At 53.6% G+C, this 21,521-nt stretch overlaps 2 protein-coding genes across 9 annotated transcripts in view; both read left to right on the plus strand.

Annotated features, from left to right (window-relative positions):
- The window catches only part of SEPTIN5 (septin 5), a 42,125-nt gene extending 25,861 nt beyond the window's left edge, over nucleotides 1-16,264 (plus strand). For 3 of the 8 annotated variants that reach the window (XM_072024645.1, XM_072024644.1, XM_013104048.5), the window contains exons 2-11: nucleotides 5,168-5,264; nucleotides 5,641-5,727; nucleotides 6,289-6,412; nucleotides 6,581-6,715; nucleotides 7,385-7,502; nucleotides 7,827-7,928; nucleotides 8,821-8,917; nucleotides 10,132-10,267; nucleotides 11,964-12,066; nucleotides 12,668-16,264. In XM_072024645.1, coding sequence (XP_071880746.1) covers nucleotides 5,168-5,264; nucleotides 5,641-5,727; nucleotides 6,289-6,412; nucleotides 6,581-6,715; nucleotides 7,385-7,502; nucleotides 7,827-7,928; nucleotides 8,821-8,917; nucleotides 10,132-10,267; nucleotides 11,964-12,066; nucleotides 12,668-12,724 — 1,056 coding nt within the window. In that variant the 3' untranslated portion in view covers nucleotides 12,725-16,264. Of the gene's footprint in view, nucleotides 1-329; nucleotides 4,410-5,119; nucleotides 5,265-5,640; nucleotides 5,728-6,288; nucleotides 6,413-6,580; nucleotides 6,716-7,384; nucleotides 7,503-7,826; nucleotides 7,929-8,820; nucleotides 8,918-10,131; nucleotides 10,268-11,963; nucleotides 12,067-12,667 lie in introns of those variants that run through there. The other 5 variants (XM_005024369.6, XM_013104043.5, XM_038187243.2 and 2 more) reach the window with 5 other exon arrangements.
- Nucleotides 16,265-16,347: 83 nt separating this feature from the next.
- On the plus strand, nucleotides 16,348-21,359 carry GP1BB (glycoprotein Ib platelet subunit beta). The gene is made up of 2 exons (XM_072024648.1): nucleotides 16,348-19,020; nucleotides 19,702-21,359. The coding sequence occupies exon 2, from the start codon at nucleotides 19,787-19,789 to the stop codon at nucleotides 20,363-20,365; it is 579 nt and encodes a 192-aa protein (XP_071880749.1). The 5' UTR covers nucleotides 16,348-19,020; nucleotides 19,702-19,786; the 3' UTR covers nucleotides 20,366-21,359.
- Nucleotides 21,360-21,521: the final 162 nt, after the last annotated feature.

Genomic DNA, 21,521 nt, shown 5'->3' on the forward strand with positions numbered 1-21,521 from the left:
GGCCCCACGTCCACCAGCCCCGGGGCCTGGGGGTTATGATTGGAGTCAGCTTTTGGGGAGTGCTCTGGACCCCTCAGCGTTCCCCACACAGCCAGAAGCAGCGCATTTTTGCCCAGAGCAGTTCCCTTGCAGCGAACCTTTGTCTTTGTATCAGGACGTCCAAGAAACCCTCCAGTTGAGCCGAGGACTCAGCCTTGGAGCTGGGGCAGCAGCCGGTACGTGCAAACCCTCTCTGCGGGACGCTGGCAGAGCGAGAGACATCGGCTCTGGCCTGCAGCCCTGGTGGCTTTTGTCCTGTCCTCGCTGGCAGGCTCCTCCCGCGGCACAGGCGGAGGCAGGAAATCCCGGGCAGCTGCCGTGGGAGCCCGCTTGCCTCTTGTCTCCTCTCCTCTCCTCTGCTCGCCTCTGCTCCTCGCCTCGCGGGCCGCCAAGGCGAGCCGAGCCAGCCCTGCGTGTGTGTGCATGCGTGGGCGGGGGGGCTGCCGCATGGATTTAGCGAAGGCTGGGAGGGAACACATGGGTTGGGTGTTTTTTTTCTTGGCCTGCGGTGGCTGTCCGTCCTGCCGGCCGCGGTTATGGATTCGATCATTATCCAGGAGCGGTTAGTGGAGAGGCTGCTTTCCCCCCGGACGCAGGCACAGCGAAGCCACCCGGCCAGGCTGAAGGTACGGGGATGTATTTATAGCGCCCTGCGAGCCGGGGAGCAGCGGGGACAGGCAGGGGGAGGATGGTGCCCGAGCAGATGTGTGCGGCACAAGATGAGACCTCCGAGGAGCAGAGCAGCGGAAGGAAGCTGGTAACGGGGACACGGCCGGGGACAGAGAGCCAGCGGGCAGCTCGGGGAGGGGAGCAGCCCCGCGGGCGCAGGAGCAGGCTGGCCAGCTGGGAGATGCATGCCTGATTTCTGGGCGCTTATCTCACGCAGCGATTCCTGCCCTGAATGGCGTGTGTGTGTGCTTGGGGGGGCTCGGGGCACAAGCCAGGGCTGTGCGTGTGCCCCAGAGCAGCCTGGTTTGCGTTGTGTTAAAGCTGTGCTTTGCTTGCCGGTTTTCTTCCTGCTGCACCCAGCGCTGGTGGGCGGGCGGTTTTGCTAATGCTCCGTACTCAGCCCCGGGCCTGAGGAGGCAGATGTACATGGGGGAGCCCCTGGGGGTTGTTTGTGTCATGAATTTATGCAGCTTTCTGAGAACGAGAGGATGCAAAGGTCTGCCCCTCCTCTGGGAATGGGCCCTGCTGCTCCGTGCAGATGCGGATGTGGCGGCCGGAGGGGAGCAGCTGGAGGAAGGGCGGCCGGGAGAGGGCCGGGCAGCTTCTGCTGTCATGGGCACAGGGCCCCTAAGCAGGGAACTGCAGCCCCCCAAAGTGCTGCAGCTGGCATCACGGTGGCATCATGCTCTGTAGGGTTCGGAGGAAGGGTCTGAACAGAATATTTGGGGCCTTGGTGGGGACAGGTTCATCGGGACCCCGGCACAAGCCTCACCATTTCTGGGGTTTGCTCCAGAGACAGGGTAGGGGCCGTTCTTTGGATTTTCTGTAATCCTATGGTGTTTAATTTTAGCACTTCTGAATGCACTCCGCAAGCCTCATTTATCCCCAGAATAAGTGGCAAAGTCACGTGAGATCTGGATTGCTTTGAGCAGCTCATGCACAGGGGAGGTGAGGAAAGGATCGGGAGTGATGGCGTCCTCGCTGCCTGCCTGCCTCTCTCTGGGGCAGTATGGACAGCCCCCAGGTACCTCTGTCGTGGGGATCTGTAGCCCAGACAGGGACAGGACCTGAACCCAGGGGTGCTTTGTTCCTTGGCTTGACCTCACTGTGTGCCAGGGAGCCTCAGCACCTCGGCGGGGTGGTGGAGGATGCGAGGACACGGCGTGTCACCGTGATGTCCAGCGAACCGCGGTGCGTGTGCTGAGGGAGGAAGGCACAGACGTGTTTTGCTTGGCTTGGGAAGCTTTGGTTTGTAACAGGGCCCCAGAGGTCAGCCACGTTTTCAGTGGCCTCAGCTGTGGTGCTCAGGGTACGTTCCCAGGCGCAGGACACCAGTGGGAACAAAGGCAGCACGAGGAGGGGTGCTGGGGAGAGGGGCTCCGCGGAGCAGAGCGCTGCTGGCACTGCTGGTGGGGCTGCGTCCCGACAGCTGGGGCTGGCGAGGGAAGCAGAGCCCTGTGCCCAGCTGTCCTGGCCCCTGGCAGCCTGAGGGGAGCTGCTCTCAGGGGTCAGGAGCTCATGAAGGGCGCTGTGATGCCTCAGGAGGCCCCTCGGTCAAAGTCCCTCATCTAATTAATGGATTTTGGCTTCTCACAATGCAGGAAGCCACCTGCCTCCTTCCCCCAGCCCTCCCATCCCCCTTTGCCCCCTTGGGGCTCTGCGTCCTGAGCACAGTTGCTGTGCCAGCAGCCGTGCTGCGTGCTAACGAGGGCGGTGAGGGCGCAGAGCCTCCAGGAAGGCAGGCACCGGGCTCGGGAGGGCACCTGGGCTCCTCGCACACCACGCTGATCTTGGCACGCTAGTGAAGGTGGCTGTAACCCAGGTGTGTGCCTGTCACGAGAGCCTGACACGGCCAGGGTGGGAGCACACACACTGGGTGCCTCACAGCCGGGGAAGAGCCACGGGACAGGCTGGCTGTGGTGCAGGGGCTGTTCCTGAGAGCTGGGCTGTTAAAGGATGTGATCACCCCTCTGGTGGCCCCACATCTCTGGCCTTTCCATTCACGGACACGCTGGCTGCCACCGGGTCTCCACAGTGCGTCTGTGGCTGCTTGGAGGGAGGCACGGCCAGGGACGGGGCCCTTCCCCTCGCATCCCTGCTGCCTCCCGCTGCAGGAGGGAAGCCCTTCCCTTGACCTTGTGCTCAGCCCTGCTCTGCCTTACTGCAAGGGAAATGACCGCATGAGCCATGGGAAAAGGGCAGCATCCTGCACCAGCTGGGATTTGCTCGCTTCTTGCGAGCTATGGGGAAGTAACCGGAGCTACAACAAATCCCCATTTTCTTGGTTGGGCTGAACAGAAACAAGAGATCAGGTTCAGCCAGTTGCACTTGGCTGAAGTAAGCAGGGTTGCACCAGAGCTCAGCTCCCCAGTATCTCCACTGTCAGCCTTTACTCACCTAGCTTAAAAAGCAAGGAAGCAGAAACACACCCCAATCTCAGCCATGGTTTTACTGTGTGTGCCTATTGCTGTTTGGCATGTAAAGTCACTGCAGCGGGCAGGAAATCGCTGCCTTTCCAAAGTCTGGTAAAGGTTGGTGCAGGTCTCTTACCTGCTCCTGAAGCACAGCTTGGCTGCACGAGAGGTGCAAGGGGCAGGGCACTGTGTATCTGTGCCGCTCGCTGCTCCGTGCGCTGCAAGGCACGGGCTGTTATTGTGCACCTGGGTTGTGCTTGTGTTTCACCAGGAACCAGAGCAGCCAGAAAGGATGGAAGGGGGACGTTTTATCTTGTTTTCTTGATCTTGCTGTTAACACGTTTCTCACCCTGCCTTGCATACCTCGTGTCCTCCCTTTGCAGAGCCTTTTGGGTGGCCGTGCAGAGTCTCCAGGCAGATGTTGCTTTCCGGCAAGTGGCTGCCATCACCTTTCATCCTGGGGCCTCACTGCTTGCTGCACTGCTGCTGTGGGATGCTAATGTGGGCACTCTCTAATTCTCTAATTTGTCAGGGCTAAAGAGACCAATTCTGAGACCCAAACCAACAGTGAATTTCTAGAAGGCAGTGACAGTGTCTGTCCTGCCTGAGTGCTACACAGGAAGAGCTGAGAGCCAGCACTGCCCTAAGCTTGACACGCAGGGCAGTGACCTATGTGAGTGTGTGCCCAGGAATGGAGCCAGGGAACCTGGGGAACCTGGGGAACCTTCCCCACCGTGCCTGGAGAACCAGTGCCAGAGAGCCGCAGGGAGGGTGGCTGGGTGGTGTCTGACCGGGTGGGAGCCAGGGCTGGTTCTGAGGAACTCCTGGCTCCGGAGATTTGCCTGTGGTGTGAATCCCAGGGTGTATTTATCCTAAGTGATGTTGTCTGGGATGTCTTTAGCTTAGGCATTTGGGTCTAGCTTGGAAATTATGTGAGAAGGGAGGTGTTTGCCAGGGTCTGTGCCCACCCTTCAGCTTCGGCAGGCCCTGGGGAGGGGAACACATTGCTGCGGGGGGAGCAGGCTGCGAAACCCTGGGGCCGCTCAGGTGGAGCTGGCTGGAGCCGTGCAGCCCGCAGCTACCTGCAGCCACCCGAGCTGTGGGCGGAGGACTGTGTGCTGAGCCCAGTGGGGAGAGTAGCTGGAGCAGGGCTGTGAACCCCACGAACGAGCTGTGTTCACCTTTGGGGTGCACCCCGGGACACGGCACAGGCTGTTTGCTGCTGGCCGCAGGATGTTGCTGTGTGCAGGAGGTGCCGCTGGACGTGCTGCTCCTTGAGTGCGCTTGGTGAGCTTGTACAGGGCCCACAGCGGGTGGCTGCGGCTTTTCTGTGGTGAGAGAGTGCTGGGTGACAGGGCGGTGGTAGGGCAGTAAGGAATCCTCCAGGAACACCGCGTGTAACACGGGCACCCATCGCACCTCTCCTAGGCAAAGAGCCTGCGCATCTTCCCCCATCCTGCACATCTTCCCCCATGCCGTGCCCCTTGAACTTTTGTCTCTTCAGAAATAACACCAGAGATTATGCAGGATTTCCTCTTACTCAGCCAGGAGTGGCTGTGACACAGCAAGAAATAATCCCCTCCCAGGTCACGCAGAAGCCAACCACTATGCCTTCATCGGGCCGTGGCTCAGGACACCTCCAGCCCCTCTTGCTAATTACACCGAGCCCTCCACTGGGAGAGGTGCCCGAGTGGGTCTGAAAGACCTGGGGAGCGGTGACTGTGCAGAAGCAGCAAAGGGCTATGAGGTGTTTGTCAGCCCTGCCCCAGCTGTGCTGTGTGGGGGGGAGGCAGGCTGTGCCTGGTCGAGCAGTGGTTGCACGGAGGTGGCTCTCGGTGCCAGCAGGCACCTGCAGGGAGGGCAGGAGTCCCTGAGCCTAGTCCCTGAGTCCCACGCTGCTGCTGGGACAGGGACCCAGCCTTCCTCCACCCTTTGGCTCTGCCTCGGGGCTTTTCGAGTGCTTTGAATCCCGCTCAGTGTTGCTTTGTAATGCTCAGGCAGGAGTGGTGGCACACCCTGACCTCCTGCCCGCCTCTGCCCCGCAGGACCATGAGAAGCAGTACGTGGGCTTTGCCACTCTGCCCAACCAGGTCCACAGGAAATCCGTGAAGAAAGGTTTCGACTTCACCCTGATGGTTGCAGGTGAGGCTGGGGTGGATGGAGGAGGCTGGGCTGCACGGTGGGTGTGTGGAGGGGCCCGCCCTGACCGCTGGTAGCCCTCTCAAGTGAGCACTGGGCTTCATCAGAGCGGCTGGGTGGGCGGTGAAGGCAGGGCCAGCCAGGACCTGAGGGAGAGGAAAGGAAGGGAGGATGGTTTTGTACAAGGATTGAGATTTCTTGCAGCAGAAGGCCTCCCACTGCTGGAGAAACGTAATGCCCATAAACAGCTCCAGACAGCTCATATCTCACACTTCCTCTGGCTCAGGATTCAAAGCCTTGTTCAGCGTTTCATTTGTAAGTCAATTAGTGGGTCATGTTGTTTGCTTTTCCCTCCTCCCCTCTGCACTCTGTCAATTAGGAGAGTCGGGTCTGGGCAAATCCACGCTGGTGAACAGCCTGTTCCTGACGGACCTCTACAAAGACAGAAAGCTCCTCAATGCGGAGGGTAAGTTGGGGCAAAGGGGGTCAAGTGGGATCTTGCATCCCCAGGTCTGTAGCATCCTAAGGACCAGTCCTTTGGCGCCTCGCTTCAGCAGCAGCTACAGCTTGGCTGGATCCCAGCCCTGCCTTTTGTTGCTCTGCTCTCCTTTGCTGGCTGCAGGGGCACTAGGATCCAAGCAAGAAGGGTCTGGCTGTAGGGTTCTTCTGCCCTATGAAGGGGAGGTGAGGCTGCAGAGCAGCACTAACCCTTTGGGTTGAGAAGTTGAGATTTGTCTTTTGTTCTTGGGTGCCGGTGTGTGGTAGGGATTCCTTTTCCCAGTGACTGGACATGTTCAGATCAGCTGGGCTACAAGCAGTTGGAAAGTTTGTGTGCCCTCTCAGAGGCCTGTCTGCCTGCTGCTGGTCTCCCTCACCACACCTCCCCTGAGGCTCCTTAGAGGACGATCAAGGTCTTCTGACACCCATGTTAGTCCCTGGGCTGAGTGATAAGGGGGGAGCATCTTGTCGTGGGTGTGAGTTGGGATCCCCACCATTACCTGGCCTTAACTCATGTATTCCTGTTCAGAGAGAATCAACCAGACAGTGGAGATTGTCAAGCATACGGTGGACATAGAGGAGAAGGGCGTCAAGCTGAAGCTGACCATAGTGGACACACCAGGCTTTGGAGATGCTGTTAACAACACTGAGTGGTGAGCAGGCCAGCACTGCCTTCCTCCTCAACTTTGGCCACGTCTGTTTTCTGTGGCTGCTTCACAGGAAGGGGTTTGGCAGTGGGGATGGGATGCTGCTGCCTCATAGTCCCTGGAGACAGTGTCCTGATACGCGTGATTTGGTTTTGATCGAGTTCTCCTTCCCAGCTGGAAGCCCATCACCGACTACATCGACCAGCAGTTTGAACAGTATTTCCGTGATGAGAGCGGCCTGAACAGGAAGAACATCCAGGACAACCGAGTACACTGCTGCCTCTACTTCATCTCGCCCTTCGGGCACGGGTGAGGCACCCCGCTCCGGGGATGGGGAATGACTCAGGCTGGGGGGGAAGACCCTTGCGCCCCAGGATTGCCTCACAGCGTGTTGTACAGTGTCCAGGCTGCTGACACAGGTGCAGAGCCATCAGCTGCTCCCCTTGCTGAGCACTACACAGCCTCCCTCCTCACTGACACGACAGCCTGTGGTCAGGCAGAGCTGATCAAAACCAGGCCACAGGCCTGAGAGAGAAATCAGGGGAAGCAGTGCCACACAGACTTGTATCTTCCTATCTACCTAAGCCTGACTGATAGGTAGGAAAGGGAGTTTTAAGCTGCCTTCAGTCCCTGCCAGACCCTGCTGGCTTGTGTCCCAGCCTAGCGTGGAGCAGCCGTGCTGGCACCCTGCAGCACAGGGCAGCCAGGAGGAGGTCTGTGGCCGTGGCCTGGGCAATATTTGTTCTGTAAGGTGAATGCTCAGCCTGTGTCTGCATGACATGTCTCAGCATCTGAAATCTGAGATGGCTTTCCTGAAGATACAGCCCTAGCTGAGGGCTGCCCCAGACTCTTGTGACAGTGCTGTCCTCTTCCCTTCTTCCTGGGGCTAGTGGGTGAAGTGGGAGAGGCTGGAGGGGGAGCTGCCCGCTGTGTCCTGGCTCACCTTGCTAACCACGTCTCTCCTCATTCCTGCTGCAGGCTGAGGCCTGTGGATGTCGAGTTCATGAAGGCTCTGCATGAGAAGGTCAACATTGTGCCGCTCATTGCCAAGGCTGACTGCCTGATCCCCTCTGAGATCCGGAAGCTAAAAGAGAGGGTGAGATGCTGCTTCCCTACAGGGGCATACCTGATGTGGTGGCGGGGATATGCTGAGAAAGGAGAAAAGCAGTATGCCTGCAAAAAAACTTGTGTGTGTATGTATTTATAGTGTCTGTGTGTGTATATATATACGCATGCACACATATATAGTACCTGCAGATCTAATTGCAGCAGTGCTACGTGATACCTGTGAGAAGGGAAGTGGTGTCTGCAGAGAAGCCAACTCTACAGGAATCATGGCAGTACAAACAGGGAAGAGACTCAGCATTTCTGTGTCGTTCAGTGCTGCATTTTTTGTTGTTCTTGTCTTGCATGGACGCAGATCCGGGAAGAGATTGAGAAATTTGGCATTAAAGTATACCAGTTTCCTGAGTGTGACTCTGATGAAGATGAGGAGTTCAAGCAGCAAGATAGAGAGCTGAAGGTAAGGAGTCAGTTCAGCAAGGGACTGAGGAGTCTGTCCCTTGGGTACACCGGTTGCTCTGGAAGGAGCTGGAGCTGCCCTGTGTGTGCCACAGTCCCGTGCTGTGCTGCCGGTACGCAGGAGGCAGCCTGTATTGGCTCATGTGGTAGGTGGACTGGAGAAGAGGGCTGATGTCCTTGCTGGTGCCATGAAGTGCAGCGTGAAGACACGGGACTTCAGGTGTCCTGCCACGCAGTGCCAGTCTTTCCTTGGTGTACCCCAGCCTGTGTGGTTAAGATGGAGGCTGGGCTGTATGACACATGTGAGCACCCATTTCTGAGTGAACAGTTTGTGGGTGAGGAGGCCTCATCCCCACTCTGATACCTCAGTTGTGTGGGGGACACAGCATTGTCGCACAGGCCTGGCTGGAGGCCCCAGCAGCCCAGGCCTGACCCTTTCCTAAGCTGAGCCAGCCGTGCGTGTGCGTGCAGTATGGCCTTGTTTCTCCTGCCAGATGAAGGCAATGGGCTCTGAGCAGAGAGGAGCACAGCCTGTACTTCCTTGCCTGGATGAGCTCTCGACCTCCATTGTCCCACTTGTTTGGTGTCCCAGCCTCTCTGCTCTGACTTCCTTGTAGTGTTTCCCCTCAAAAAAGAGATGCAGGCACCTGCAAAGACACAGCTTCCCTCAGGAGAGCTGAGAATGTCAGGCTGGGAATCAAGCTGCCTTCAGATCCCAGTGCGTGAGGCTTTTCTCCATAATCGCGTTGTGCTGTCTCATGCTGTGGGATGTGTGGATATCCCTGTGCCTTTCCTATCAGTGCCTTCATCCTCCCGTTCTGCTCTGCCTGAGCTTAGCCCTCGGAGGAGGGATGTGTGGGCAGCCCCGGGCTCAGCGATGCCTCTTGTTCCAGGAGAGTGCTCCCTTTGCTGTCATCGGCAGTAACACAGTGGTGGAGGCAAAAGGCCAGCGAGTCCGTGGACGGCTGTACCCGTGGGGCATTGTGGAAGGTAAGCACGGTGCCTGCGAGCTGGCACTGAGCACAGGGCAGGGACAGAGTTGGGCACGTACAACAGGGACTGCAGTGGGGAGTTCACCCCTGTGCAGCCTTGAGCAGCTGTTGACCAACTGCACGACCTTTGGCACGTGGCAGGGGACAAGGTAGGGTACAGAGAGGTGCTGGGAGCTGCCTGCTCTGCTGCTGCGTGCAGAGCAATCACCCTGCCTCTGGAGCCAGGGTGCATTGTGCAACACACGTCCAGGGAGGAGCCTGAATGTGGTGCCACTGCTGTGGGGATGGAGCCGAGGCTGTGAAGGTTCCTTCAAGCTGCAGCAAGACCTAGAGGAGAGGGCAGGAGGGCTGCCACACAGTGTGTTTGTCTCTTTGTAGAAGTTCTCCCCTTCTAAATGAGAAATTTCATAGGTAGAAAAAGCCTGCAATGTTTTTTCCTGCTGTTGCTGACTCCCCGTGCTGGCATGTTGCTTTAGATCTTGGAGCTTTCAATCCCCAAATCCTCTGCACTTGTGGGTTGGTGTCAGCTGCTTGGGCTGCCCAGCTGCTCACTCTTCTCTCTTGCTGTCTCCTGAGTGGGCTGTACCTGTCAGTGCTGGTAGTTGGCAGTGAGATCAGCTTTGTGAGACCCTGGGCTTCACACAGCCAGCTTCCCCCAGCCCTGCAGAGAGAAATGCAGTACCCAGCTACCAAACACGCTTCCCCCCTAGACTCCCACAGGGCTGCCTGCGGCCTGGCTATCCATGGTAACAGCAGCTTTTTCAGCTCTAGCCCATTGCTTGCTAATGGCTCTGCTCCTCAGGGGCTGATTCAAGATCTCTGGTGTAAACTATCCTGCCTACAGCGGCCTTTCAATCAGTGCTGAGCTCTGAGGAGATGGCCGTTTTGTCTCCAGCAGTTGCTGTTTTCACTGGGGTTATAATAATGACATCCACTGTACCTGGAGCAGCATCCTCTCAGGGCTCTGCTATATGTGCTTAATTAATCCTCTTACCCAGAAAAAGTCCTGGGAACGCAGTGACCTCGGCAGCCTGGCCTCAGGGTCGAAGAGCACAGAGCTCCATTAAGGCCTGTGCTGGGGCCGGGGGGGGGAGTGGGGATGGATGGGAAAGGGGCCCTTGGGGGAATTTTATTTTTGGTGCAGAGGAGGGACTCCCTGGATGGGGCCGATGAGGTGTGACATCCAGGTGCTCTCCTGGTTTTGCTTTGCAGTGGAAAATCAGGCGCACTGCGACTTTGTGAAGCTGCGGAACATGCTGATCCGGACACACATGCACGACCTGAAGGATGTCACTTGCGATGTCCATTATGAGAACTACCGAGCCCAGTGCATCCAGCAAATGACCAGGTGGGTCCCTCACTTTGCCTGCGGGTTGGAGGGGGATCTCTCTCTCTCTGTGGAGAAGGAACCACTTTTTCAGAACAGCTTCTCTGGGGAATGGCAGTGGGAAGTAATACAGCACATCCGAGCTTGTCTCCCACGGCCTTAGCTCACGGTGAGGATGCTTCTCAGAACCCATGTTCCTGTCCAAGGAGTCCCCACACAGATCCTGGGAAATAGGCCTGGCCGTAAATGGTCTTCAGAAGAGCTGTTCCTAGCACTGGGTGAAATACATCCAGCCTAAAGAAACACGAGATAAACCATTTCTCTGGTGGATTACTGCTGTGTGCATTGCCAAAGAAGGCATTCTGCAATCTGCAGTTCTGTCCAAAAGACAGCCTGACCCTTGGGATGCTGCTGTTTCTCAGACAACAGAACCCAAGCAATTAGCAGTAGTCTCATCACATCTCCAAAGATTGCTCTGCATTATCTTGCTGTTGCATTTGATTCTCTGTAGTTTTAATCAGAAAACAGAGCACACTCACGGGCTTTTCATTTGGAAGTCATATCTTTTCCTTCTCCCTTCCATGACTGAAATATTGGTGACACGTTTTAGGTTTAAATAGATTTTGGCTCTTCTGTTGTAAACCATCCCCTTCACTTCCTGCCTGAGCTGGCTGGGTGACCGTGTGCTGCCACGTTGCAGAGCAGAAATAGCTGCACTGCACCGAGGAACAGCCCAGCGTGTGTGCAAATGTGCAGGTTGGCACGTTCTGCTCACACACGCTGTATCCCAGTACTTTTGCATAGCAGATGAGCCTGTCTTTTTCAACAGTGATAATAGGGAGTCCCAAAATAACCATGTGAAACACTAGAGATCTGTCAGAAGTGTCACAGTTGCTATTTAGACAGGCTGTGTATCTATTAAAAGAACAGAGTGGTGAAAAAGCAATTGCTCGGCTTAAAACTCTGGTGCTGTTGCTCACGCCATGGCTGGTTCTTTCTCAGAAAAACCAGCGTGGCTGTTTCTAGCAGTGGGATACGGGTTCTTCTCTGAAGAAACTTTTGGGAGGAGATACCAAGCTCCAGAGCTGGAATTGACTCAATAATGAGCAACTGGTGACTCCAAGTGGTGAGAGCCAGAAAGTGGCAACTTGAGTTCCCAGTTTTTCTATGGAGAGCTCCTCCAACTTTTGGAAGAAAGTCAACTCCTTCCTCTGTCCCCTGCCAGCCCTCATCACAATGCTACTGTGCCATGCCTGTTGTGTGCCATGCCTCCCCTCGAGAACAGGGACCAGGCTTTGTTATCAGACTTGCAGCAGTTAAACTGCTCCTCTGATTTTATTTTCCTTAAAAACAAACAAACAAACAAAAAAAACACCACAACATTGTGAACATGTGGCTGTAAATGTCCTTGCTAAATTTTCCAGTGCTGTTACATAAAGTGCTCAGAATTGCCAGCTCTTTCTGGCTGTTTTTTTTTGTTTGTTTGTTTTTTTCCTTGGTGTAATCCTGGTTTGGGTTTTCTCAGGTAGTTTCTCCGAGTGCATCCTACACCTATGTGCCAGATTGTCCCCATAGCCCTTCCACGTGGCTGGGTGCACGTTCCCACATTGCTGGCAGGTCTGCCATCGTGAGTGACAGCCATCATGTGGTGACACCAAAGCCAGCCATCCCGAAGCATAACTGACTGCATTTCTTCCCTCTCTCTCTGTCTCTCTAGCAAGCTGACTCAGGACAACAGGATAGAAAGCCCCATTCCTATCCTGCCTCTCCCAACACCAGACACTGAGACAGAGAAGCTGATCAAAATGAAGGACGAGGAGGTGAGACCCTCAGAGCTGGCCAGCTTTAATATTGGAGCTGAAATCCAAGGTGTTTCCCCAGGATTGCCCCGCAGAGGCTGTCCTGGGGCTTCCCACTCCCGCTTCCCCCTGGGCTTCTCCTGGTGTGTAAGGCAGGACGTGGATGTTGTGCCCAGCTTCCCCCAGCAGGGAAACATGGCTCTGTTCCACTCCAGACACTGATGCTTCTGTGCTCAGGCAGGAGTTAGCCTTCTCTGAGAAATCCCTTTGCCACCCTCAAGGGTCTACCCCGTCACCCCAAGCCCGTTATGCTGTCAGCCAGCACCACTCGGGGCTCTCTTTGTCCAGGCCCTCTGCCTTGGCCAGCCACTGGGGCTGGTGGCGCCTGGCTGTCAGAGGCGTGATGCAGAGCCTGGGACTTGGCCCTGTGGCTTTGTGCGGTGCAGCGGGGATTTACTGGGCTCCCTGCCCAGCTGTCCTGCTGGGCTTGATGGACTTGTCACCTGCTGGCTGTGGCTGGGGGTGGGGGGAGCCAGAAACTCATCTCGTGGTGCCAGCCCCCAGTGCAGATCCCCAGCCCCAGCAGATCCGTCTTTGAGCGCCTCTCTTCTGTCTCATGCAGCTGCGGCGGATGCAAGAAATGCTGCAGAAGATGCAGCAGCAGATGCAGGATCAGTGAGATGCGGGTACCTGGAGGGCAAAGGGAACCCCTCAGCGACCAACCGAAGCCTGGCAAGAGCTGTGGACGTTTAAAAAGAGGTTTCCTGTTGTATAAAGACTTGTGGGCAAGAGCTGCACCCGCAACTTCTAATTTATTAGCAGCAGCGCTGGCTTTGCGGTCAGCTGGGTTGTGGAGAAGGCTGTTCACTTAACTGTTTACTGATGTGTATTTCTTTTTTTATTATTCTTTCTTTTCTTTTTTTCTCGTTTTGTTTTTTCAAAAGGAACTAGCCTGGGAAGTCTCTAAGGCATCCTAAAAAGGGGGGAAAAAAGGAAAAGAAACAGATCTCCCTTTCCCATGTACTAATCTCTTGTTTGGGAATGCTCTGGTATTTAAAGTCCTGGTTTCTCTGGTGTACGAACTTGAAGAATATCTGTGTCGATGCACGTAGATGTTTACTCCCACCTGAGGTGCTGTGCCCCCTTCCCCACTCCCCTTGTCCAGGGCCAGCACAAGCGTTGTAAAGGCAGACCTTCCCTCCTGGGAGTTCAACCTGCTCCGCCAGGGGCCAGATGTGGACCGGAGAGTAGGGACTGGGGGGTTCTTTGTGCACTGACCTGCCTGGGGGCCCGCTGCTTGTCTGGTTTCCTGCCCAGGTAATTTGGTTTGTCTTTGGTTGATGGTTGGTTGGCCGGGTTTGTTTTTCCTACGAACTCCAGAACTTTGCACTGAGTGGCAGGGAGCTGAGTCTGTCAAAGGGCTGGTTAGACGAAAACAGCTTCCGCTGCCCTCAGGTGTGTCTTTGTGGCAGAGAGGATGAGTTACTGAGGATTACCAGCAATGATGGGAGCGAACACCTCCCCAGCCTGCCAGCCGTGCTCTCCTCCCAAGGCAGGCTGGAGGGGCTGACAGAAGCACGACAGCGGGGCGCTGCGGTGGCTGGGGGAGGCTCTCTCATGGTTTAGCTCTGGTTGCTCTGAGCTTCTCCCGAGGAAAGGGGCAGTTTCTGAAGGCTCGTACCAGAGGTCTGCAAGCTGCCCGGCCAGGCAGACCGCTGCAGGGAGCCCGGAGTGACAGGGGGGGCTTGGAGAGCTGCTGTGGGTCAGTGTGGCAGGTACAGGAGCGTCACTGCGCTGAGCACAGCCCAGCAGACTTGGCGCTTCCTCCCCTGCCCTTCCCCTGAGCCTTGGCCCTTCTTCCCCACCCCAGTCCCCCTCTCTTCCTGTCTCAGTGCTGGGAAAGCTGGTGGATCTGCTGGGCAGAGATAAGAGCGCTTTTTTTGTAGCGGCTTCTGTCCTGTTTCTGCTTCCTGCAGTATTTTTAACTTCCAGTCCAGCCAGACGAGAGCCCTGGAGCGTGATGTGCCTGACAGGGCAGGACTCACCAGCAACGCTGCCGTGTGTGCAGAGCATCAGGGGCTGCTGGAGTGAGAGACATTTGGCTCTTCCCTCCAGCTCCACGGAGTGCTGCCATGGGCTGGACCCTTCTGCTCCTTTGGCTGCCAGCCCAATTTCCCTGTCTCTCTTCCCCATTTGTATCAGCTGCTCCATCTCAGGCTTTTCCCAGCAGATCTCCCTGGGCAGGAGGCAGCATGGGCCAGGAATAGCCAAGCCCTAAACTGTTGTTAGGTGCTGCGTTTATCTGACTCCCCCTGTGGGGCTTTAGAGCCCTGATCAGGGCTTGTCCAGGAGGTGCAGAGGCTGGCTGGGTCAGGTCATTCTCTGTACAGAACCTCTGTTCAACTAGAACATGGGCTGTAGGGGCAGGGGAGGCACCCCGACACTGTGCAAAGACAAAGCAAGACAAAGCCCACTGACAGAAACGTGCCAGCTGGGCAAGAGCAGCGCCCAAGGCAAACCTCTCCCAAGTGCCCTTCTGCTGCCTCGGAGGGGTGAGAGGTGGGGCAGGGGCACTGGGGATGAGCTCAGCAGGGCAGGGGTTGAACGCAGCTGTTCTGTCCCAACAATGTTTTTTTTCTTTCCTTCTCCCCTGTATTAGGCTCATAAGCGACATTGGGCAGTGCCAGCCTAGGAGAAGGAAAGGGCTCAGCCTGTCTTCAGTAACATGCCAGGGCCAGGTGCTTAAGGAGGAATTACAGCCCTGCTTTCTGCAATGCGTTTGCCTGAGCAATGGAGTAGCCTGAGGTAGGAGCTTCCTCCAGGTTTCCTGGAGCTGGTTTGCTGGAAGCGGGAGGACTGCTGAGGTCTCAGCTTCATCCATGGTAGTGTACCTGGAAACACCTTGCAGTACCTGTCCCCTCTCATTTCTTACATGAGTTTTGTCTGTTAGGAGAATGTTCTGTTGCAAATGAGCAAATTTCAGCTAAAGATGTTCCTCTTTCAGACAGATTCGTTCCCAGAAAAAAAAAAAAGCAGACCTTTACCCTGTAGCATGGACGTAAGAGGGCAGACAGCTTTTATCCTGTGCTGCGTGCTGGTGAGAGCACAGGGTACTGTGGTCACAGGCAGACAGGATTGCTGAGCGTGTATCTGCCTTGTCCCTCTGGGTGAGGAAGTCTCCATCAGCTCAGTGCACATGGCTTCTAGATCAAGTTGATAGCGTCAGCTCTGTTCTTTACAGAGACGAAGTCTTCAACTACCAGCTGTAGATGGCTTGAGCTGCACTTATTCAGAATGCACAGGAGTGAGGCACCAGAGACAGCTTCTACAGAGGGCAGGGGTGCTGCTGAAATCCACATCCCTGTGTCAGAGGTTCCCTGCCCAGGGCATCAGAGTTGAGGGCTGCCTGGCAAGCAATTAGGGACTGACTTTTTGGGGCACCAGGGATCCGGACTCTGGCCTGGAAGGTGACAACAGTTTATAAGAGGATGAATGTTTTGTGTTGTTGCATTGAGCTGTACAGTAAGCCAAGAAGAGACTCCCAAATAAATGCAGCTCAGCCGTTGGGCTTTGGCAGTGAGAAGTGGGGATAGGCAGGTGATCTGACACCTCCCCTCACACAAACCCTCCGCAGTCTCAGGTGCGACCCCTGCGCTCCCAGGCCCATTCTCATGCCTCTGCCAAGCCGTGCCCTGCCAAGCTGGGTGCAGCAGGGGCTGCGTCCCACCCCACAGAGCTGTCTGTCCCGGGCTGCAGCTGGGGTTGTTGGTAGGTCTCAGACCTTGTGCCTGACTAGGGAGGGAGCCGTGGCGTGAACTCCGTGTGTGCTGCTGCTGTGCTGGTCCTGCCTGTGTGGAGCTTCCTGCTGCCTCCCCGCATGCCTCCCCCCAGAGGAGGGGGTCCCACGTTTCGTGCTGTGCAATGGCGTTCCCTGCGCTTCCTCACAACCCCAGCTGTGCTCTAACACTGGCTTGCTCCTGCCATGTGACTTCCTCACCCCCCCGCTCCATTCCTAAGCTCTTCGTTTCCCATCTGTCTGTTGGGTTATTATAATATATATTTTTTGTAAATTTCTGTTGGAACATTTTGTCATTGTGAACAAAGAAAAATGAAACCTTTTAAAACATATCCATTTTATTAAATGATTATTATTGTTATTATTATTAATAATGTTTACTACCTGAATTGATCAGTGAAATAAATACATTCAAAAAAACAACCTTTCTGTTTTTTTTTTTTTTTTTTCAGTCCCCTTCAGCAGCATTGGTGATAAGTTATGGACAGGAGAGGGCAAAATTGTCTGTCCTTTTATCCAGTTCCATCAGAGCAGGCTCCAGGCAGGCATGGGATTTCTGGACTGTGTTTATGTCAGAGGCTAGACGAGATGATCCTGAAGTTCTTCTGTCTTTAAGCTTCCCCTAGGAGCGGTGTCTAAATCAGCAGTGAGCAGCTGGGCAGGATCCAATCCCAGGAAATCCACTTTGTGAGTAGCCAAAGAATCACTGCTGTCTGCTGCATGCACAGCCAGGCTGGGTCTGAACACCTGCCTGTGAATAAAGTAGCACCCAAATAAGCGAGATGTGGCTGTGGCTGGGCAAACTTACCCTACTGTAGTCAGGCTGCTCCCAAGCGTAATGCAGGCAAAAATGGGTTAGTTTGTTAGCCCAAGATTCCTTTGCCACTCTGCCTGCCTGCCACAGTGAAATGACTGGAATGATCTGCTCCAACCCACTAGAAGTGTAAAGCTTAATTGTTTTAGAGTATCACGAAGAGTGGTTAGGGACAAATTCTGCTTCTGTTTACACCCTAGATTCTCCTAACACCAGCACATTCAGGGTGTTCATTGTTTTTGCTCTGAACCACCAGAGCTCCCGCACGTTATGCTGAGTACTGTACACACTGCAAGGCAAGGGAGAGTTGGGCCCAGTGGGGCAGCAGTTTCACAATGCAGTTCTGGTGGCCTTAGCCTTTAGCATAGCTAACGGCCTAGAGCCAGGCCCATTGCAGAAAATGTCTGTGAAGGTGTGATGACCACAAGAAGACAAAATTATGCCTATATTTCCTGAGAATATTTTTGACCCTTGGACTTATCTGTTTGAGTATGTGTGTGATGCAAACTCTGAATGAAGGATGTGGTCAATTTTTCTCAGTAAATGCAAGCTCCACTTGTTGAAAGCTGCCAAGTCACTTGGCTATCAATAGAGCAGTCCGTTGGAACACTGCGTTCCCCGGTCTGTTGTCCTTCCTGTGGAACCAACCAACTTTATTTTGGTGCAGACAGTGAAATGCTAAGAGTTGTATTTTACCTCTAACAATCAAGAAAGGCTGTAAGCACATGGGGGTCTTCTTCCTTGGCTTAACCACTGACAGCAATGAGATCTCTGGAAATCCATTTCTTTCAGCAGACTTTACACTGCTGATTAGGAGTAGATGTGTGTCACTGCTTCAAGAGAAACCTCAGGGACAGCACACTGCAAAGTGCTAGGGCTCACCACTCTGCCAAATAGAGTCTTCCTGATGAGCTGGGAAACCAAAGGGCACGGTGCGCATAGACTGTAGAACAAACCGGTAACATCACCTTCTGTGTTGAAGTACGTTTTGAGTTACTACTTTGGAGTTGAGACTTTGTGATATTTCTGCTAGAATGGTGTTCTCCTTTGTCTCCTTGTCTGGCCTGCTTGGTTCTGTGCACCAGGTGTATGAACCCTGGCTCTATTCACAGTGAATCATCTTTAAAAGAAAAGGCCAGAAAAAATAGTGGAGAAAAGGGATGTCATGCAGAGGAAGTGACTCTGGACTAAATAAAAATGAGGTGCTTCCTCTTGCAGGTATTTTCTCTCCTTTAGTTCTCAACCTAGTGCTATTCAGGGATAAAAGACTACAAGTAAGGTGTGTTTCTTGAGCTTACAGCAAAGAGAAATAATTCAGGAAGTTTGTGAAACTTGCATAAAGTTGATATATTTACATGTAAGCGTACGGAAATTATCATAAGGCTTCACCCAGAGTTATTACATTCCAGCTGATGCTGAGCTCTATAAGGTCCCCAAATTCCATGGCTCTCTACAGAAATGCTGCTAGATTCAGCCTGATCCTCTCTTATTTCAATGCCCCAACTTCCTCCAGAGTGAAGGGAGGGGAAAGGTTCTCCCTGCTCACCAAACTGCACGGGAGCAAGGCTGAACAGCTGGCATTTGGAGCAGCCAGGACTGGAATTTCTGCATAGATTTGTTGCTGCTCTACATGGCTGTGAGGCCAACTTGGCACATACAAGATGCTGATTGTGAGCCCTTAGGTGCTCAACATACGAAATTAAATTGTCTTGTTCCAAAGGGCCAGAGGAAAAAGCAGAGCACTTGGACCCACAAGAGGATTCCTCAAGCAGTCTGTGACTGTGCTGGCTGTTAAACGGGCACGTGCTAACAGCTGTGCTTTATCTCTTTTGTATTTCCAAGAGCCAAAGGCTCAAACCTGAGAAAATAACATGGAGGAAGCTCTTCTCATCCACTTACAGTGGTGAAAGGCAAAGTCTTCACCCTGCAGGTATTTTGCCTGTACAAGAATAACAAGGAAACACTTGGGCAGTATATTTTGCTGTCATCATCCTCAGTGTACTTGAATTCATTGCACTGCTGGTCTACTTGTTACCTAGAGCATGTGGGCACAGAATCAGAGTTATCGGTGCTGTCAGCATCTCTGCCAGCAAATGCATTCTTGCAAGCAGTGCCAGCTCCCATTTCTTGGCAGACTTGCTCAATGAAGACTCGGCTTCCGGTGACATGCAGCAAACTTGCAGGAAGGCCTCATGTGGGAGGTGTCCCTGGGATGAGCCTGACCCTTATCTTGTGAGCCAGCTGCAAGGGGATTATTCGGGGGTTCAGCTATGCAGCTGCAAACACTCCTGCACTGACTGGACTGCCTTAAGACCTTTGTCTTGTGTTGTAAAGCCAGCAAGAAAGCAAGGATAGATCTGCCTTGGTAAGACAACAAAGCTACATTCTGCCCTTTCTCTCTCTTTCTCTTTCTTTCTTTCAACAGATTGCATGAAATAACTGTGCCTCATTGCAGGCACGTGTAGTATTCTCTTAAAGAAGTTAGAGCAGGCTGTGTTCAGTGATGGCATAAGACTGCAATACAAAGACATGGGTCAATGAATTGTCTCTCAGCACTGTCTCAGCTTCAGATTATGCATCTGCAGGAGCAATGTCTAGTGTGAAAAGCTACACAGATCTCCTCCCAATAGTCAGCACCCTCTCTATTGCCTGCAGACTGTTTTATCGTGTCTATGCAAAACTGGAAAGACTATTTTTTTTACTTGTGGTAACAGTAAATTTATTTCTGAATCTCCTCTTGCAGTTGACAACAAAGTTTTGCTTACAGATGTAATTCAGTGCTATGATAAGGCATGAGCAGTTTCATAGTCTATTTTTTTACTTCCTGACAAGAATTTTCTTGGTTTCCCCTATAAATTGTTCTGTAGTAATGCTGAAAGTACCAGCAACTCTTGTATGCTTCTGAGGACTAGTGAAAATTAATTTGATGGCTGCAACTAAGCCTCCCAGCATTCATCTGCTCACATTTGGAAAGACCAGAAGTATTGCCTTTCTTGTAATGAAAGACCAAGATTTTTCACACCTTTTTTAACTCTGTTCTTTTCAGATCTCTGTAGTCCTAAAGTCTGTGGTGTCTATTTGCCCGATCTCCACCTCACCCACTCTCAGTGGGGGAGTGTTTGCAGGTGAAGATGAGCAGAGGGATTCTCTTCTTGCCCTTCCTTGGCTTCCTCCCACTCGTGATACCTACATGCCCTCTGCGATGCAAGTGTGCCACCAACATTATTGACTGCACGTCAAAAGGCCTAACTGTAACAAAACTACCTGTTGCTTTCCGGCCATCAGCTGAAATTATCAACCTTGCTTACAATAGTCTCACCTCTATTCCCAATGGGCTCTTTGACAACCTAAAGAACCTCCAGATAGTCTACTTGCAGGGCAACCCTTGGGAATGCAACTGTGACATCCTCTATTTGCGCTCCTGGCTCCAGTGGCAGCAGAACCGGACCTTTTACAGGGATGTGAGATGTGCTTCCCCAGCTCACCTTCAGGACCGGATCATCGCTTATCTGACAGAAGATGAGCTCATTTCCACATGCCAGCACTGGTACTGCACGCTGGCTCTCCTCTCTCAGCTCTTTCTGTTAATCTTCCTTTTAGTCCAGGCTATCTTGGTCATTTTCATCATTTGCTACCTGCGGAGATTTCGGAGAATGACTGCCAAAACCTGGAGTACCAGCCAAGATCTACACCAGCATGCAGATACCTAGCCCCTACAACAGTGATTAACATCAGCAGAGTGAGGGTCCCAGTCCCCCTTGGATGTTGCTATGCCAAAGCCATGTGGGTTGTGATACCCAGAGGGGACTGTTTAATGCAGCATCTGATCCTGACTGCAGTCCAGAGCAGGACTTGGAACTGATCAGACACTTGCTGTGTTTCCAAAGAGCTGATCTTGTGCTTCTTAATTAATGCTTTTTTAACTCTTCAGCATGATCTTCACTGCTTTGCTGAACTGGAAGTAGTTCTGGTTTGGTAGACTATGGAAACCATAAACTACAGCAACCAGAACTGACTCAAATGGCTCACAAGCTCTTGGGCTGCAGTGCTCGGTCCCCTCTGTGCTGGCATATTTCAGCAGTGCTCAGTCCCCCCTGTGCTGGTGTATTTCAGCTGTGCTTGGTCCCCCCTGTGCTGGTGTATTTCATCTGTACTTTCCACATGCTTGTGGTTGCACTGGGTCAGGCCAGGACAGAGGTGGAGGGTGAACTGGATACTGGACTAGGACAGCAGAAAAACACACTTTCCTTGGTGCTACCACTGAATGCTTTGGTAACTTTGGATGAGCGATTTAAGTCTTCTTCTGCCTCAGTTTTCCCTCAGTAAAACAGAAAGGATGTTTGTTTCTTCTTGCTTTCTTCTTGCCTCATGTGTATGTTTTATTTTTCTTCTGTGGGAGAGAGGGGGAACGTTTAATAGCCTACCCATTTACCCCATCTTCATTCTTTTTAATCTCCTGCTAGTGTTAATACTGACTTCAGCTGTCCTGAGTCAGAGCGAGCCCCACTGTTCCCGAGAACCCTCCCAGGCCCGGGGCTGTGGCACCAGAGGCTCCTCGGGGCCATGTTGGTGCCGCCGTCCCCACAGAGACCCGCGTGTTGGGGCCTCCAGCTGCAGAACCCTCTAACGTGCCTGCTGCCGGTTATTATGGCTCAAATATTTTTTGTAACGACGCAAAAGTGAAATAAAACAACGCTGACTGATGCTGTGAGGGCCTTTTTATTTTTAATTATCTTTTCACGCGCCCTGCAGCGCCGCCGCGCCGCGAGGCGGGAAAGGGCGGGAAGCGGCGGCCTCGCGCGGCGCTGAGAGGAAGGGGCGCCTCGCGCCCAGCCTCGGCGGGCGTTAACGCCTCCTAACGGCCCT

The sequence above is a fragment of the Anas platyrhynchos genome, chromosome 16, assembly GCF_047663525.1.
Source record: "Anas platyrhynchos isolate ZD024472 breed Pekin duck chromosome 16, IASCAAS_PekinDuck_T2T, whole genome shotgun sequence".
NCBI lineage: Eukaryota > Metazoa > Chordata > Aves > Anseriformes > Anatidae > Anas > Anas platyrhynchos.